Here is a 19249-nt window from a genome sequence, read left to right as displayed (position 1 = left end):
AGTTTTTGTATCTATAAAGAATTTTTTTTGCAAAATAAAATTGAAAACCAAAAATCATTTTCATTGCAAGGTGAAGTTATAAATTCCAATTTGAGGGGGGAGTATTGAAGATCAGGTATGAAGGAGTCTTACATGACTTTGATTGTAAGAAGCCTTATAGACCATAATTAATATGGTGGAATCTAATAAGAGTTTCATAGAAGGAAGTTTCACAGAAGAGTCTCAGTTAAAGGTGTTTTAGTTATGTTAGTCTTTTATTTATGTTTAGTTGTTTAAATGTTCTAGAACTTATTTTTTAAGTATTTGACTTTGGGTGTAACTAGGACAAGGGTAGTTTAATTGTAATTGGATTCTACTTATTTCATCTATTATAAATAAAGGCTCATGTACCCAATTACAACAGGTAAATGAAGTATTTCTTTTTTCCAAAAATTTAACAGGTACCGTAAAAGTCGAGGAGTTAGCACATTAGTGCAATGTGGTACCAACAAGAGTGCCCATGGTATAATTATTGGCCATAGATTGACTCCTTTATTGGTTTAAATGATAACAAAACTTAATAGATCTGACAATTTGAGAAACTAAATATTTCAGATACTTTACTTTCAAGAGTCAATGTATCTCAAGGTATAATTATTGACCATAGGTTGACTCCTTTATTCCTTTTGATGATAACAAAATTTAATAGATCTAAAAAATTGTAAAACAAAGTATTTCAAATACTTTACCTTCAAGAGTCAATGCATCTTAAGGTTTAAATCTTCAAAACGTTCAAGGCTACTCATGACCCCAAGCAACATTGAAGGACGTCTCTTGAAGAAGCACCCAAAAAGAAGAAGACAATGAGAAGATTACAATTTAAGTGTAAAAGTCATATATCAAAACTAAATCACAAATATAAGAGAGAATTCTTAACCCCCTTCTTTATGTACAATGGTGTATATAGAGTTTTAGGTCATACATATATAGACATTTTATGAATATCATAAACATCTCGTACAATATGTTATACTTAGACAAAATCATATCCATGCTTTTAAAGTCAACCTAGTTGAATTGGCATTGGAGTGATCAATCGACTTCTGCCAATGATCATCAAGGAGTATGTAGGCTAAAATTTAAAAGCATGATCGATCGACCTTAGTTGATTGTTCGATCATCCAAAACATGGCCATATCACGCTATAATGCATGATCAATCATCCAATTTGGATTGACTAATCAATATTGTCCAAGCAAGTGAAGTTTAAATTGAATGACCAATCATCCCACATTATTAATCAATCAGACAAAATTTTGCTAGTCAAGATCATAAATCATGATCGATCATAAGAAGTTCACTGATTGATAATACTTGCATTGCAGAGCCAGAGGAAATTCTATGTAATCGATCATCCCCTGGCAATGATCAATCAACTTAACTTTTGAGGACCAACGGTAACATATATATCAATCAATCCATTGATCAATAAGTCAAATCTTGATACAAAAGAGCCGTTATGATTGATTAATCAACGATCTGATTTTTTAAAACAGTCAAAAAATGATTAGTTTGGCTTTGGCAAGTTATAAATACCCTACCAAAACCATGTATAGAGTAATAAGCATATATTGGCAAAACCTTTGAGCTTTGTTGAATTTTTGGAAAAGAAAAAAACTTCACTGACTTGATGTAATTTGAATACGATAAACCTCTATTTATAATAGAGGAAACAAATAGAATCTAATAACAATTAAACTACCCATATCCCAATTACACCCAAAGTTAAACAATAAAAGATAAATCTTAGAACATTTGAACAACTAAACATATATAAAAAGTTAACAAAACTAAAACACCTTTAACTGATTTTCTTTTGTGATACTTCCTCATGTGATACTCCTACAAGACTCCATCATATTAAATTTGGCTCTGTGAGAGTCATGTAAGACTCTTCTATATTTACTCTTCAACACCTCCCTCAAGATGGAGTTTATAACTTTAGCTTGCAATGAAAAAGATTTTTGGTCTTCAATCTTCATTGGCTAAATTTTTTTCATAGATGTTAAATCTTCATCATTTGTCCACCCCACCTCCCCTTTCTTGAATATTTTTGTCACTTAAAGATTACTACAACATGTGGAACAAAATAACTATTTCTTGTACTTCTTCTTCTTCTACTTTTCCTCCTCAAGTTAGGATAAAAATGACATAGAGACCCAACTTGGACAAAATAGAATGTGGGAGAAGAAAATCACTTCTAGCCACACGACAAAGCTCCATATACAAATCAAATTGATGATTGTCTTAAACACACTCCTCTTGATTTTAAAGGCTGAAAAATTGCCCAACTCTAGGTCCTAACAAAGAGACTTTATGGGTAACTCAAACACAAATCACCTCTTGGCTGAATAATAAAAGAATTGACCCTAGCTGGATATTGGGCACACTCCTACAATTTTTAGGTTGTGGGCCTAGGCATTGCTTTAAAGTGATAAAAACACAAGAAGATAAACTGAAGAAATATTAGAGAAAAACAACTTTAATTTGAAGGAGGCGACTATGTAACACACGTACCTTCAAACGAATCTAGAATATGACCTTTTAAAAAAAACTAAGGGAGATTATATCGGTAAAACTTAATAAATTTGACCACAACCTTTGAAGTTGACGATGTGTAAGATATACAACCAAGTAAATAAAACTTAAAACCTAAAAATATCATCGAAGTAAGAAATTTTTGCATACGTTGAACAAACACATCATTGAGTGATTAATTCTGACAAAAACTCTTTGATTAGAAGTGAAATTTGGTGAAAAAATAGGATTCTAGGAGAAGAGGAAACTCAATTAAAGCTAAAACATAGAGAGATAATAGGAGATAAAATAGGAAAAATGAGAGATTTTTAGCTTCTTATAGTCTTCCACAATATAGATCAAAATAACAAACTATTTGTTGTTCAAGAAACTATACTCAAAGATATATAATTTGATACCCAATTTTATATAAAAAATGTATTCTTGAATCTGTATGACCTCTTTATTTTCTATATTTTGTAGCTTGATGGTTGCGGACTCCAATGCAAATATCTCCTTACCTATAGATCAGTTTGACATAAAAAAAAATCCTTTTGAAACTAGACTTTGATACCTTTTATTAAAATATAAAATTTATTCATAAAATATACTTCTTTTGAGAGAAAGAATCTAAAATATTTTGGACTTTGTAATTTGACCGAACTGATTACTCTTTTTTCTTTAGCCAACATCCCCATTGACCCTTGTAACATTGATATCTCCCTCTAGAAAACTTAAATTGTGAATTGGTTTGATAGGGTAGAAAATAGACTTAACATATTTCTTTTGACACACAAATATCCTTATCAAGTCTAGGTCTTGATGGCATAAAATACCTAAAAATTTGAAACTTTCTATTGCTACTCAAACCTCTCTTATGGATTAAGCCCTAAAAATTGCTCAATTCAAAGGATTCTTGTGAGAAGGGAAGCTAGCTTAGCCATACTCCATATGCAAGGAGAATAATCTGTTGGAAGCTTTTTTCTTTGCCAACTTATAACCATATCTTGATGTAGCAAAGATAGATTCTAAGTTGATCTACAAAACCCACTTTTGATGATATTTTTGCAACCATGCATTGCATTCCAACAAAGTCACCTAAGCTGGAGAGAGAGGTCATTGGGACATCAACCATTATTAACTCTAGGAAGTGGACAAAATTCTTTTAGAAGAGGTTGCGCTAGAGGTGTTGGCCGAAGTAGAGGCAGAGGTAGTGCCTTTGGAGATTCACTTAGAGAACAATCCACCACTCTGATTGCACTTATTGTAGGTTAAACAATCATCTAGCTAAGAGATTTTAGATGCATTTTCCTTCAACAAACACAAAAATCATGGTATTTGCAACTCATCCAGCAAATTCATCTCAAGATTGCAAGCTGAAAAGAAGTGCCAAGTTATATTGAGGAAGAACTTACACAAAGAAGAAAATGAAAGACTTGAAGACTAGCGTCAAAGTCAAATAGAAAATCTCAAGAACTCTAGCTATGTAACAGAGAAGTCAGCCAACTTTCAATCCAAAGGTATATGAGAATTTTGAAGCTTTAGCTGATTGATTTGAAAATCATGTTTACTTTATGCATATCAGAGTTTAGTAAACCTTAGGATAAATTTTAGCATGCTTAGAAGCCTTTTACAGAAAGATAGTAATTGACATGATCCATCATTATTTGGTAATAATTGACCATACGCACAATATAGATAAGATAAAACTATACCAAAATGAGCTATAAAACATGATCAATCATACCTAGTTAGGGCATTGAAAAATAAGGCATGATAAATTATGCCTATAGTATTGATTGATCAAACAAAACCATGCCTATAAGGAACATAAAACATAGCCGATCATACACATTGTATTGATTTACCATACTAAACTTGTGACTAGAGCTTCATTGCATGATCAATCGATCAAACAATCAACTTAATTTTTTGAGAACTTAAAAAATGCATTGATCAATCATGATCAATCAATCTGCCTAAGGATTCATAAAAATATATTTGCTGCACACGATTGATCGATTGTACCTTTTCAGTGATCTAATAATATGTTTGTTAGTTTTTTTGTACATGGCCAAATAACAACTAGTTTGGTAGGGAATCTTATAAATCCCCCCACCAAATATATCTTAAAAGCATGAATGAGCTTTTATTTGAAAACCAAGTACACTCAATACTTTCTTCACTTGAAAATTTCATTCTAACCCTTATTTGAGAGAAAAGAGCCAGATTTTTCAATTTCCATTTAGGGTTCTTGTGTAGTGATTACCAATAGGGGAACATCGAGAACAAAATCTTTGTGTTCTCATATGATGTGTGCTTATTTAATTTCATAATTTTTTTTAATTTTCATTAAGCATCAATTTTTTTTTATAATTTTAATCTCACAATCTCAAATTTTACTAATAATTTCAGATTTATTATTATTAGCTATCATTATCGATAAGTATTGGTCCACCATTAAGTCATTAAAAACTATTATCAATCATTATTACTCTAAATTATCGATTAGAAATAAATTAATAAGTACTTATACTTTTTATATTAGTAATATTATTTTTATAATCATTATACTTTAAAATTATTAATATTTAAATTAACAATAGATAATCATTAGTTATTATTATTAAATATTATTACTGATAATTATTGATTTAAATTATAAAATAATTAATAATTAATGTATTAATTTTTAAAATATATTTAATAATATTTATCATATTTAATAATTACTATTACACTCTTAGTGCTTAATAATTATTAAGTTAATACTTAATACTTATTATTTATTTTATTTGTTAATGAATAAGTATATATTTATTCTAATTTTTCATTATTATTATTAACTGTTATTATCAATTGTCCACTATTAAGTTATTAATTATTATTATAAATCATTATTGCTCTAAATTATCGCATATAAGTAAATTAATAACTAGTAATTATTTTATATCTATATTAGTAATAATAATTATTTTATATCTATATTAGTAATAATAATTATTTTATGTGTACTTACTCGGCCAAATATTTAATTTTTTAAAAATAGCTATAATAGATTCGTTAAATATTTATCATATTTAATTTTTAAGCCTAAGTACCTACGAAGAAATTAATTGTTAAAGTAACAATTAATGATTAATAAATATTAATTATGCTTAAAAATTAAAAATATTATTTATTCATTAATAAAATAATACCTAGGGAAGAGAAAAACAAAAAATAAAAATAAAAATAAAAATCACATGCAAAAGAGGAAGGAACTAGAGGAAGAAGATGGCCCGGACAGAGCATGGGCCGTCTTGGAGCGAGCCCATTAATCAAAACTAAAACAGGCCGTAATCTAGCACATAGAAGTTGCTTTTTGGTGGAAACTTCAGACGTGAGCAAGCTTCAAAAGTACAACAATAGAATATCTTAACCGTTGGATTATTCCATAGTTCAAGCGTGACCGCAATCCTTTTCCTGCTAAACCTCCTTTTTAGCGGATGCTGCGTAAGCGTTGCCTTGGATTAAAATTTTTCTCGATCCAACAGTTAGGATTTTATTAGATCTGATAATCCCTCTTCATTTATTTACGTGAAAGCCACTGCTCAGACGCGCTGCGAGTTGAGTTAGGACTCACATGTTTATTAGGGTTAAGCGAGTAACTAAACGCGCTCACACACATATGAAGTTCTTCCTCCCTCGGCTTTTAAAACGTGCAGAAGCCTTTGAGAAGTAGTAGCAGCCGGCGGGAAGCGAGCCATCCGGCTCCACACCCTTTTCTCATTGCCCGAATACCCTCTAACCATCAAATAGACCACAGTAGTTCCACAAAAAATTATTCTTACATTCTTACTACGAGAAGCACTTGAGACTCCCTGGTTTTTGAAAATTTGAGTTTCAGGAGTCGGACAGAGGAGGGCTCTCACGGGCTACTCGTAAAAGTAGATCTCCTCTAACAGCGAGGGATGTTTTTTTTATGTGTATAAAAAATGTTGGCTTGATATCGAGCCTTCTAATTTATCTTCTGTAAAAATTACCCTTCTCGTGTTGGTTCCCGTCTCAAATATATATAACATCGTTCTCGTTATACAACATCGTCTTCCCCCCGCTCCGTTCAGGTCTCTCAGACGATCTTCGCCGACTTTCGTCTGGTTAGATGCTTTGGTTGTGCTGCTCACTTTAACCTATTGTGTCTTCGTGGCTTGCTGTGCTTCTGTTTCCTTGTTTGTGAAGGAAGATCTTCGGTCGGAGATCTATACGCAATTTGTTGTTTCTTGTTCCCCGCGGGGGAGATCCGACTGCTTCAGTTTTGGCCATGATTTCAGACGGAGGGAGAAATTTTGATTCTTTTACTTGTTGACGAGGAGATTCTGATTTGGGGGGATATGAAGAGGTCGAGAGAAGACGGTTTCATGGGTTCTCAACTCAAGCGACCCGTTGTTTCTTCTCGCGGGGAGCCGTAAGTTTCGTTATCTCTGGATTTTGTTGAGCTTCGCTTATTTCATGGTTCCTGTGTCAGTTTTCTAGTACTTGTTTTCTCGTGTTTGTGTCTTGGTTTGCAAATTCTGCGATTTTTCGAGACTTACAGTGATTACGTAGATCAGTTGTCCCTTTGGTGTCAGTTTAATTGCTCTCTGAAGTTTGTGCCTTATTTTGCTGTTTTTTTTCCCGAAAATTTTGCTCTCCAACGTGGAAAAAATTGGTTCATTGCTGTCTCCGCATGTAAACTGATCTCTTTATGTCTTTTCTTATCTACTCTTTCTTGCTATGGTAATTGATTAATTGTAAGGAATGAATAATGATTGATTACTTGTTTCGTTTGAAGTATTTTATACGTTTCTATCTTTGGAATGGCAGTTTGGAAACTGATCTGTTAGGGTTTTTAAATTTCTGATTTTTCTTTCTAACGCCACAATGAAGGTCTGGAGAGCCCCAGCTCTCTGAAAGTGCGCAGAAACTTACAACAAACGATGCTCTGCAGTATCTTAAACAAGTGAAAGACATGTTTCAGGATAAAAGGGAAAAATATGACGAATTCCTTGAAGTGATGAAAGATTTTAAGGCGCAAAGGTCGTAACCCTTTTTCTTATCCCTTTAATCTATCCAATTTTTGCGTTCTTTTATTTTGATGTGCTGTGTCTGAGGTGTTCAATAACTCTACAGGATCGACACAGCTGGTGTTATATCGAGGGTAAAAGAATTATTCAAAGGTCATCGAGAGCTTATCCTGGGTTTTAATACCTTCCTTCCTAAAGGCTATGCCATCACCCTTGCAGAGGATGATCCTCCCCAAAAGAAACCTGTGGAGTTTGAGGAAGCTATTAATTTTGTAAACAAAATAAAGGTATAACTTCTACCAGAGAAAAAAATTACGTTTCTACTTTTGGAGGTTTTAACTGGGTACTTATCCTTTCCCTTGCCTGTTATTTGAATCATTTTTACTCCTGCAGACTCGGTTCCAAAATGATGAGCAAGTGTACAAGTCATTTTTAGACATTCTTAATATGTACCGTAAGGAGCACAAGTCCATAACTGAGGTCTACCAAGAGGTAAGATTCGATTTCCTGTTTGTTCAGAATAAGACAACGAATCCACCGAACCAGCTTTGTCAGTGGAGTTTGCAGAAGATCAACATTAGATAAAAATCGGATATAAACAAAAAATTCAAGTCTCTTTTCAAATCTTGATTATGCTTCATTTTGAAAGGCTTATCTTTCTAAAGTACATTCTTCCTTGTTCTGGCTAGAATTTACGCTGTTCCACCAAATGGGTACTTTAACAGATATCACATTTCTCATGGGATCTGATGAGATAGTTCATTTTTATAAGATGATGCTAACAGTCCTAATCTTTTCACTTTGTACAGTTGCATGCCTTAAACTTCTAAGCATTGCCTTCTTGAATGCCTGGCAAGACAAGATACAATATCAGTTCTAATATTTATCTTTTATCTCACCTTGAAACTTCAATGTTGGCGTTCTTTTACCATTTAAGAAAACATTGGAATTCTTTTTGGAAACTTTGTGTAATTGTAAGTCGTCTTATTTGGAAACTGCTTGCAGGTAGCAACTCTTTTTCAGGAGCACCATGATTTACTTGCGGAGTTCACACATTTTCTACCAGATACATCGGCTGCAGCTCCAGTGCAGCATGCATCCTCAGGAAGAAATATATCTGGAATTAATGTTCGCCGGGATGAGAGAAGCTCTGCCATGCCTTCCATGCGCCAATTACATGTATGTAAATTTGCTTAGATTTAACAAATGATTTTTCGTTCCACTTTTCACGCTTTTGATTATAGTTCAATAATTTATGTACTTCACTATGTATTTCACTATGTGCTTCACTTCTTCAGAGGGAAAGAAATGTTCCACATCCTGATCGAGATAGCGTGGACCGTCCTGATCAGGAGCATGATAAAGCGGCAACGAGAGTTGATAAGGATCAGAAAAGAAGAGGTGAGAAGGAGAAAGAGAGGGATAGGAAGGATCGTGACAGGGATGATAAAGATATGGAACTTGATGCTCATAGGGACTTGGATCTGCATCGAGCCTCTCACAAAAGAAAGACCGGTCGACGTGTGGATGAATCTGTTGCAGACTTATCACATCATGGGGTTGACGGTGCAGAGAACTTTGTTGTGCATGGAGTTTCTGCTTCTTCTTATGATGATAAAAATGCTTTGAAGAGTGAGTGTCGTGCTCCACGTTAGAGAAATTCCACCCATTTACTTGTATGTTGATGCAGGCATGAAACTTGATTATAGAATAGGATTTTTGTGATTTTCTTAATATTCCTTCACAAGTGATCTGCCATTTGTCCATTCATAGAAGTGTTAGAAAAAGCAATCTGAATGTTACTTTTAGATGTAGGTCAGCTAGCAAACCTTCTTGTCAAATCAAACTGTTTCAGTTCAATTTGGTCGTACGTTGTATGCTCTTGGTTTAAATAAATGTAGAATTATTCTTTAAGAGTCAATGGATGTTTTGAAATAGTGGCTTCTAGACAATTGACAGAGGCGGTTGTTTTAGTTGTACTAGGGTGGTTTGTTTCCTATTTCTCTTGTTTCTTCTCTTTTTAGTTTATGCTAGGGTGGTTTATACGTTGTTCTCTGCAGATTTTCACTATTAGCACTATTTGTGGCAGGTGTATATCCGCAAGAGTTCCATTTTTGTGAGAAAGTTAAGGAGAAGTTACGAAATCCGGATACTTATCAAGAGTTCTTGAAGTGCCTCCATATTTACAGCACAGAAATTATATCTCGGTCAGAATTGCAAACTTTGGTATGCTCGTCACCTGCCTATCATTTTTTGGCTACTTTAGCTTTTTGGCTTCTCTGGGGAGAGATGCCCTTTGTGTATTTTGCTTTATTTTAAAGCAGATGTTTTGGTTTATGTTTTTAATTATATATACACCATTATTATGGCCAGGTTTTTTTTTTTTTTTTTTTTTTTAAGTGTGTTGTATTTCTTTTAAACTTTCTTCAATTTTTTATATTGGCAGTATCTTGTTTTCTTTTCGGTGTTTTTGTTTCCTTACTTTCTTGAATACTGGATATGCCAGTTTTTATTCCTACATACATTTCTGCAACAGTAGCATAAAGAGGCAATTTTTTTCATTACTATCTTTTTATTACATACATTTCATTCTAGGCTCCTATAGAGCTCCTCTCATCAGCTGTGTAATTTCAAACAAATTATGAATTAAAGTTTTTTCTTATATTTGTAGAACCAGTTTCTTGTAAAAGTTCATGGTTGAAAGGACCTAGCCATCCTCCTCAACTCCCAAAAAAATTTGACGAATTGTTGCAACATTATTGGTTGTATGATGTATGCTTCCTGTTGCTTTGATAGTTGCTGCATATTTTATTTCATTGAGTGGAGTAAATTATTATGTGTTTACTACATGTTACTTCTTGTTATTGTCCTGGAGAAACCTTCTGATGGTGTCATGCTGTGCCAGATTGGTGATATTCTTGGCAAGTATCCAGACCTCATGGAAGGATTCAATGAATTCCTCGCACATTGTGAAAATATAGGTAAGATGCTGGAAGCTTCCTTTGCATATAATTATTTGTTGCTGCTATATTGATTATATCTTCTTGGTTTTCGTCTTGATCTATGTTGTTATTAATTGACAATTTTTCTTGCAGATGGATTTCTTGCTGGAGTTTTCAATAAAAGTATGTGAGCTCATATCTTTCAAATGACTTTTTTGTTAGCAGTAGTCCCTCATCTTAAATAGTGAATATTTTTGTGCCGTCTATTACTAGGTCATAGATAGTTAAATGCCTATTTTTGTACTCTCGTGTGTTAGAGAGATCGCTATACATCATCATTATCTTCTGGTCCTGTGGTAGATGATCTCTGTCACTGTGTGCAAACAGTTGCTATATGGATTTACCAAAAGTTGGAGGGAATGGGGGATTTGATAGTTTCAGCCTAGAAGCTTTATTTCGGGGGGTTGGGCTTTTCTGTGGTTATGCTGTCATGATGGTTTTTCCAAAATGTCTAATTTATTTGGCACTTTTCAGAATCTTTGTGGAACGATGATCATGCACATAGACCAGTAAAGACTGAGGATAGGGATCGTGAAAGGGAGCATGAAAGAGATGATAAGGATAGAGACAGAGACCGTGAGAGGGAAAGAGAGACCAGTAATAATAAAGAAAGGGAGATCAAGCTTGAGAGAAATGCTGCTTTTGCCAGTCATAAGGGTTCAGTTTTCTCTAATTCAAGCAAAGAAAAATATATGAATAAACCTATTTCAGAGCTTGATCTCTCTGCCTGTGAGCGCTGCACACCAAGTTACCGTCGACTTCCAAAAAATGTAATGCAGTTCTCACTTTGTCATTCAGTCTTGAGTTATGGTTCCTTATAAGTTAGTTTTAATCCTTCTTTTTCTTTCTTCTGCATACTACGCTATAGTACCCAACACCCCCAGTGAGCCACCGGACAGAGCTTGGTGCTTCTGTACTGAATGATCATTGGGTATCAGTAACATCTGGAAGTGAGGACTATTCTTTTAAGCACATGCGCAAGAATCAGTATGAAGAGAGTTTGTTTAGATGTGAAGATGACAGGTATGAGTTCAGCTCAAATTCTTTATGATCAATGCCCTTCCTTTACTTACAGTTAACACATCATACTGATGTGACATATTCAACATTTATTAGAGGCAACACAAGGCTAAAGGCTAAGAATCTGAGAAAACAAAAAGCTGTATGATTTTACTATCTTGGATTTTTTTTTTTGTTTTAAATAAGATTATCTTGGATTTGTATTCTTCAAAGTTTTTAAAACCTTCTAGAATGTGCTTAAAGTTTCTGATATAGCATAGTAACTGATTTGCAGTTTACGATGATTATAATTATTTGACTGTTGAATAAAAATGCACACAATCCCCTTATCTTCTTGTGAAACTTGAACCCAAGACCTCACACTAGAAATTCCCCATGTAATCACTGAGCCAAAGGCTCCAGTTTGATTTGCAGATTATTTAATTGTTTCTTTCAAGTTTTGAAGCTAGTTTTGCATCTGTAGAGGTGACTTTCTGGTCATACTGTAATGTTTAAAAGGGTCAATGTTTCCCAAGAAATTGCACTAGGGTGTACTTTTAAGGACGACACCATGTGCTTGTAATAGGTTATGTTCTAGGACAGTAGTTCTCTAGGTATGCATGGAAAAGTAAGATATTCTTTTTTGACAGGTTTGCTTATTAATCTTTTTTTGAAAAGGAATCTCTTATTTGATGCTACTCTTTGCTTCTTTCCTCATTTATGAGTGCATGTTTTACACATACATATTATTATGGTACCATTTGCCTTCTTGTTTAACAGCTATATTTGTGAGTTGAGAAATTCATTTTTTGTTGTCATCCAGGTTTGAGCTTGACATGTTACTGGAATCTGTGAATGTAACCACCAAGAGGGTAGAGGAGTTGTTGGAGAAGTTGCATGATAATTCAATCAAGCCAGAGAACCCCGTTCACGTGGAGGACCATTTTACAGGTTTATGTTTTGTATGCATTCTTAAAAAGTTACATTTTTTGATTAATTTGAGCTGGTGTTCTTCTCTTCTAGTGCCTCAGTTCTCATTTCTTGTTTGTCTTGTGCAGCATTAAATATTAGGTGCATTGAGCGTTTATATGGTGACCACGGGTTGGATGTCATGGATGTTATACGAAAAAACGGTGGTATTGCTCTCCCTGTTATATTGGCTCGATTGAAGCAGAAACAAGAAGAATGGACAAGGTGTCGAACAGATTTTAATAAGGTTTGGGCAGAAATATATGCGAAGAATTATCACAAATCTCTGGATCACCGGAGCTTTTATTTCAAGCAACAGGACACAAAGAGCTTGAGCACGAAAGGTTTGGCAAACATTCATTTATTGCATCCTGTGGGAGTCATGTTACTAAAATCCTGTGTGGCGGCTGAGAAGGGGTTGCATTTGTTTGACAGCTACTAGAATTAAGAGAACTGTCAATTGCATGAAACGCCATTTGGAAAATTTAATCAATAAGAAGGAATACAGCTAAAAATGCTCATTAATAGTGTCTTATTTTTGTAAACCTGTGATCTGATAATGTGCAGGCCAGAAGGAGCTGGTCTTACCTTTTTGATATTTGGTTGAAATCGATGTGTATTTAATATGCATGGAAATTTCTGGGATATTTTTTATTCGTTTGCTAATAAGAGTTCTCCATTAATATACTTATTTTTTTGTCCTCAATTAAGCTTGTGGTTTTTATTGTCGACAGATGTGCATTAAGTAATCATACATGGTTTTAAATGCATTGCTGCAGGAGTTTTATTGTTTTTGTTTTAATCATTATTATCTGAGGTGATGTGTATGAAATTATCTGAGATTATGTTTGTTGATGCCTTCAGGCTTGCAATAAAAGGCCCCTTTTTTCATTTAGAAAAAGCCCTTTTTTAATAGAAATTATATGTGGTTTTGAACCCATGGAGCTGTATTATACTTTGTTTCTAAAACAAAAGTAAACGCACCAATTATGTAATTTAAATAAATTATATCGACTTCATGTTATAGAAATTAGTTATATCATAGTAGAAATAAATATATACAGCTATTTTATTTTCTCTGTATTTGCACACGTATCCAGCCTTTTGCAAATTTATATTGTATTTTTGAATAAAATATGTCAACACTCGTAACTGGATTGTCTCTTGGAAGATATTTACATTCAACTCGCATAAAGTTTCAGCATTGAAATGAACAGTACTTTTAGCATTTCTCATCTTCGATATTACATGTAATCTTGGTCACAAGGCAGAAAAAATGGAGAAATTTAAATGTGACTTGAGAGAATTCCTTCTGTTCCAATTTTTGTCCATATTAGTTTTCTTGTTTACATGATGCTTGTGAGCATAGTTCCAGTGGTGTACCTAGATGAGATGCATGCTGCCTACCATCACATCTTATTTGTCTGTCCTTTTGCACCTTTCGATCTAATTATCTTCCGTTGATCCTGTGACCCTTTGAATTATTTGCAGCTTTGTTAGCTGAAATTAAAGAAATCAGCGAGAAGAAGCGCAAAGAGGATGATGTTCTTCTTGCCATTGCTGCTGGGAACAGGCGACCTATTATTCCTAACCTAGAATTTCAATACAGCGACATGGACCTTCATGAAGATCTTTATCAAGTCATCAAATATTCTTGCAGTGAAGTATGCTCAACCACAGATCAGTTGGATAAAGTGATGAGGATCTGGACTACTTTTTTAGAGCCATTGTTTGGTATTCCTTCTCGTCCCCATGGTGCTGAAGACACTGAGGAAGCTGTAAAAGCTAAAAATTCTGTACTAAAAAGTAGTGGGGCAAGTGTAGTAGATAATGATGGTAGCCCTGGCACTAATCCCTCCATGACTAACTTTTCTAAGCAGCCTACTCCTGTTAGCAATGGGGATGAGTGCCTTCAAGTGGAACCAGCTAGTTCTTGCAGAGGGTCTAGGTTGGTCAATGGGGATGATTCAGTAAAAGAAGATGGCTACAATGAAGGTGATCGTGTAGGCAGGGGGAATGACACTTCATGTGGTGCCACTAACCTAGGAAGAGTGCAGAGTGATGCTCCTATAGCTGATGAACTTTCGGTAGTTAATGCTCAAACTTTATCTGGTGAACGAGTAGCAGATTCTAATGCATCACTTGCCATTAGGACTGAGCACAGTCATGGTAGAAGTAACTTAGAATTCTTGTCAGGTTGGTATACTGGTCTATAGCAAATTTGCATTGTGCTGCTGTACTGAGATTCGTCTTTTTTATGTATTAGCTCAAACTTAAAAAATGAAAATGATCAAGAGCATCGAACTAAGTATTATGATTTTGAAATTTGTTGTAACTGACTTGGGGGTACATGTATCCATGCTGTTGATGGGACACGGTTTGAAACTCTCTTGGCAGCCTCAGCTGTGTCAATGACGATTTTGTTTATAATTTTTTATTTTTCTGCTGTTGTATTGTTTTAATAAATCAAATGCATTTTGATGGTTGTATAATACTTTTGCTATCAGTGGACTAGGGACTAGCAGTTTGCTAACCAGGTTTTGCTGCATATTTGCCACTTTCCTTAATTCGTGCATGAAATCTTGACTGTTATCCTATGTCCTGAAGTGCTTTTTTCTTTTTCTTTTCAAGGTGTTGGTTGTACGTCTAGAGCTGGTCAGAATCCCATGGAAACAGGGCCAGAGCATAGAGTTAACATTCAAGTTGTCCCTGTGTCCGAGGTGGGGGAATGGATGATTGTCTTTAAGCATTAGTTTCATTTTAATGTAGCTTCTTAAGTCCTTGCTGATCTTTTTGGTTTTTAATTACCGAACTTTATGTAATCTAACTTCTTTATGATTTTTCTGTTGTGTATGTGGTTTTATCGATGTTTTACTTTCTCAATCCTAGGGAGGTGGTGATAATATGCGACCTGTTGTATCTTCAAATGGTGTATGTGGCCCAGAAAGTTCCAAAGCTCACAGATATCATGAAAATAATGCCACAACCACTAGTAGCTTCAAAGTTGAAAGAGAAGAGGGTGAATTATCTCCAAATGGGGATTTTGAAGAGGACAACTTTGCAGGTTATGGAGACTCTGCTCCAAATAATGCCTCTTCACCACCTAAACCAAAGGAGCAGCAATTTCAAGTTCGATCTGCAGAAGAAGCTTGTGGTCAAGAAGTGGGAGGAGAGAATGATGCTGATGCAGATGACGAGGGTGAGGAGAGTGCCCAAAGGTCAACAGAGGACAGTGAGAATGCATCAGAAGCTGGTGAAGATGTTTCAGGAAGTGAATCAGCTGATGGTGAGGATTGTTCTAGAGAGGAGGAAGATGGAGACCACGACGAAAATGATACTAAAGCTGAGAGTGAGGGAGAGGCTGAAGGAATCGCTGATGCCCATGATGGGGAAGGAGATGCAGTATCTTCTGAGAGGTTCCTACACACGGTGAAGCCTCTTTCAAAGCATGTATATTCTGGGATACATAGCAGGGAGAGAAAGGAATCTCGAATTTTTTATGGGAATGACTCATTTTATGTGCTTCTTAGGCTTCATCAGGTAAGGAGTTGTACTCTTTTGTGACGACACAGGTTGTTTAGCCTGTTTTTTCATGGATAACTACTCTTAGTAGCAAGATGTTTCTTATGAATAACTACTTCACTCGTATGGAACCATTATATGATATATATATTGCTGTGTTCTTTTGAGATATGGGCTCCACTTCATTTGTAAGTAACATGGTGTGGCTTAATAAATGTTGCATTTGAGTGTGAGTGATTTGGTACTTAACAAGTTTATGGCAACCAGTTCCATCAAGTGTCTCAATGGTATTCTTTATTATATTTTCTAGAATCTTAAATTATATTGATGATTTTTTGTTTCCGTCCAGGTGTTATATGAGAGGATACTCTCAGCCAAGCACAATTCATCATCCACTGAGAGAAAGTGGAGAACTGTGAAAGATACAAGCAACCCTTATGCTAGGTAGGTTGTTCGACATTATGTTCATCTGTTTCCCTTTCTCGGTTAATTTCCCCATAGTTGTGCATTGTAAACTTTTGTCTGGTTTTACATCTAGATAGTGTAGAAACAACTTGATATTACAGAAACTGAACAAAAGTTACTACGATTTTCTACCATGCTTTTATGGTTAATTTTTCACCAATGTGTTTCTGATCTATTGTGATATTGCTTCATTGGATGTCTAATTTGGTATGCTCTCTCTCTCTTACTTGCAGATTCATAGGTGCTCTTTATAGTCTGCTTGATGGATCTGCTGACAATACGAAGTTTGAAGATGACTGTCGATCTATAATTGGAACTCAGTCCTATGTGCTTTTCACATTAGACAAACTGATTTACAAACTTGTAAAACAGGTATTTACTCAATGATTTATTTTTGTTTTTTCCTTTACGTTTCCCCTTGCTCTCTCTCTCTCTCTCTCTCTCTCGCTCTCTCTCTCCAGCCCCTTTAATTAAGTATACCTATGTTTTTTCATTTCAGCTTCAAGCGATTGTATCAGATGAAATGGACAATAAGCTCCTTCAGTTATACTCTTATGAGCAATTAAGGCATCCTGGAAGATTTGTTGATGTAGTTTATCATGAGAATGCCCGAGTTCTTCTGCATGAAGATAATCTGTACAGATTTGAATGTGTAAGTCTTATTGATACCTGTTCACATCGTGTTTCTGATCTCATTAAATTTGCTGCAGTCGTTCTGAAGTTGATTTGACTTCTACTTACTGGCCTTGTAGATGGGAAGGCAAAATATGATTTCATTGCAAGTTGCTTTTCATTTTTGCTACTTTAAAGAACAATAAGAAGTTTGATGCAGCTTTAAAAAATTGAACCTACATTTCTGAAAATAAAAACAACGTTATGATCTTTGTATTATTCAGTAAACAATTTTTATTCTTTTGTAAAAAATTTATCCTTTTGTTCTATGAATGAACAGATTTATGGAGATGCTTGCTAGTTTTTTTTTTTTCTCAGAATTTAAATCTATTGTTATTTCATGCTAATGCTTTTTTTTTGTATTATTTGTGCAGACCTCCAATCCGACACGCTTGTATATCCAGTTAATGGAATATGGCCATGAAAAACCTGAAGTAACTGCTGTTTCTCTGGACCCTAATTTTTCTGCTTATCTACATAATGAGTTTTTGTCTGTAGTTCCCGACAGGAAGGAGGGACCCTGTGTTTACCTGAAAAGGTAGGCATTTTTTAATTCAGTTATTTCATCAGTTAGATAAGATTTTCTGAACAAGGAAATAAATATTACTAGCTGTTTGTTTTGGATATTTCCACAAGCATATTTGAGCAATTACTAAACTCAAGGACAGTTCTCAGATACTCTCAAATAATTTTTGAACTTGTAGTAATTTAGGTTTAGTACGATTTTGCGTATGTCTATGCTGTATGTGCATCTGATCTCAGAGTTAAAATGTCTTCTAGTATTTTAATATTTGTAAAGTCCCAATAAAGCCAGGCCTAGATTTAGTAGAAAATGATAGTAAGAAGTGGTATATGTTTTAAGTTGGGTAATTGCTGCTGCATTGTACAGAGAAAAGGATCTTAAATAATGTATTTCACGGGATTTTGCAGGAACAAATGCAAATTTGGTAGTGATGATGAATACCCCATAATCTGCAAAGTCATGGAAGGAATACAGATTGCAAATGGACTGGAGTGCAAGATATCATGTAGTACCTCCAAGGTTAGTTGTTACTGAAATTCTTGTGGAATGCCTGTGGATTAAGGAAAAATAGGTTTGTTTTGAGTGTTAGATTCGTAATGGAGTTGTATTGTTGTGCTTAATGTCTGCTCATGTTTGTGTACCCAGGTTTCCTACGTATTGGACACAGAGGACTTCTTATGTCGGAAAGGAAGGAAAAGGAGAAGATTTGAACATGGTGGGAACTTGTGTCTTGACCAGGATAATTCTTTAAGTGCAAGAGTACAGCGATTCCATAGATTGCTGTCGTCTGGCTCATGATGTCACATCTATGCTGCGGTGGAACAGCAAGGTTAGTCATGTTCTTCTTTTTCTTATTTTCTGGATTTCGTAATGTTCAATCTATTCGGATACAATTGCTTATATATTCAACTTTATACTGGATATCTTTTACCTAACCTTTGCTTATCCGTTTATCTTGGACTTCTCTCACACACCTGCAGTAGTTAAAAAAGAACTCAGAAAAGGTCTCGTGTGAGAGTTGGTTCGATTTTGCTGATATAAATGCATTTTTTAATAGGAAAGAAAAATGAGGAAACAAAAGTGCAAGGGACATGCTGTGTGGGTATCAACAGTTTTCTGATGACCAGCGGAAAAATCTGGATCACAGAATTGTCTCAATTGTTACTCATTAAACCTTTTTATCATGCTGGTACCGGTGCAAGGTTGGCGCTGGAGAAGAGATGATCTTCAGCGGGGCAAAGCCTTGTGAGGAGAAAAGATTGAAGCAAAAGTTTAATTTGTTACTAGTCTCTCGTTCATAACATCAGATAGTATCAGGAGGACCTGCCTTAGGCCTCTTTTAAGTAAATATTCAAAAGATGCCGGCGGCGGTGTCCTAGTTAAGTTGGTTCAGTGGCATTTCAAGCCAGTGTACATAAGAGTTTTGCTTTTGATGTAACAAGTGTAAGCCAGATACATGTCAATTTGATTTTTTCTTCTTGTCTTGTGCTCGTCTT

The 19249-nt window shown here is 34.8% G+C and overlaps 1 protein-coding gene across 1 annotated transcript; it reads left to right on the top strand.

Moving 5' to 3' along the window:
* The first annotated feature begins 6645 nt into the window (after nucleotides 1-6645).
* On the top strand, nucleotides 6646-19237 carry LOC137936470 (paired amphipathic helix protein Sin3-like 4). The gene is made up of 23 exons (XM_068781173.1): nucleotides 6646-7003; nucleotides 7465-7614; nucleotides 7708-7888; nucleotides 7995-8093; nucleotides 8607-8780; nucleotides 8900-9233; nucleotides 9691-9827; nucleotides 10507-10582; nucleotides 10697-10726; nucleotides 11078-11373; nucleotides 11472-11626; nucleotides 12426-12553; nucleotides 12661-12915; nucleotides 14063-14767; nucleotides 15203-15291; nucleotides 15461-16111; nucleotides 16443-16537; nucleotides 16792-16930; nucleotides 17058-17210; nucleotides 17605-17768; nucleotides 18161-18272; nucleotides 18399-18582; nucleotides 18811-19237. The coding sequence occupies exons 1-22, from the start codon at nucleotides 6930-6932 to the stop codon at nucleotides 18549-18551; spliced, it is 4350 nt and encodes a 1449-aa protein (XP_068637274.1). The 5' UTR covers nucleotides 6646-6929; the 3' UTR covers nucleotides 18552-18582; nucleotides 18811-19237.
* Nucleotides 19238-19249: the final 12 nt, after the last annotated feature.

Source organism: Aristolochia californica, unplaced genomic scaffold (assembly GCF_029961685.1).
Source record: "Aristolochia californica isolate CCGP_79_NKW_82.1479 unplaced genomic scaffold, dmAriCali1.0.hap1 SCAF_7, whole genome shotgun sequence".
NCBI classification, from domain to species: domain Eukaryota; kingdom Viridiplantae; phylum Streptophyta; class Magnoliopsida; order Piperales; family Aristolochiaceae; genus Aristolochia; species Aristolochia californica.
This window is presented reverse-complemented; position numbering and strand designations above follow the sequence as displayed.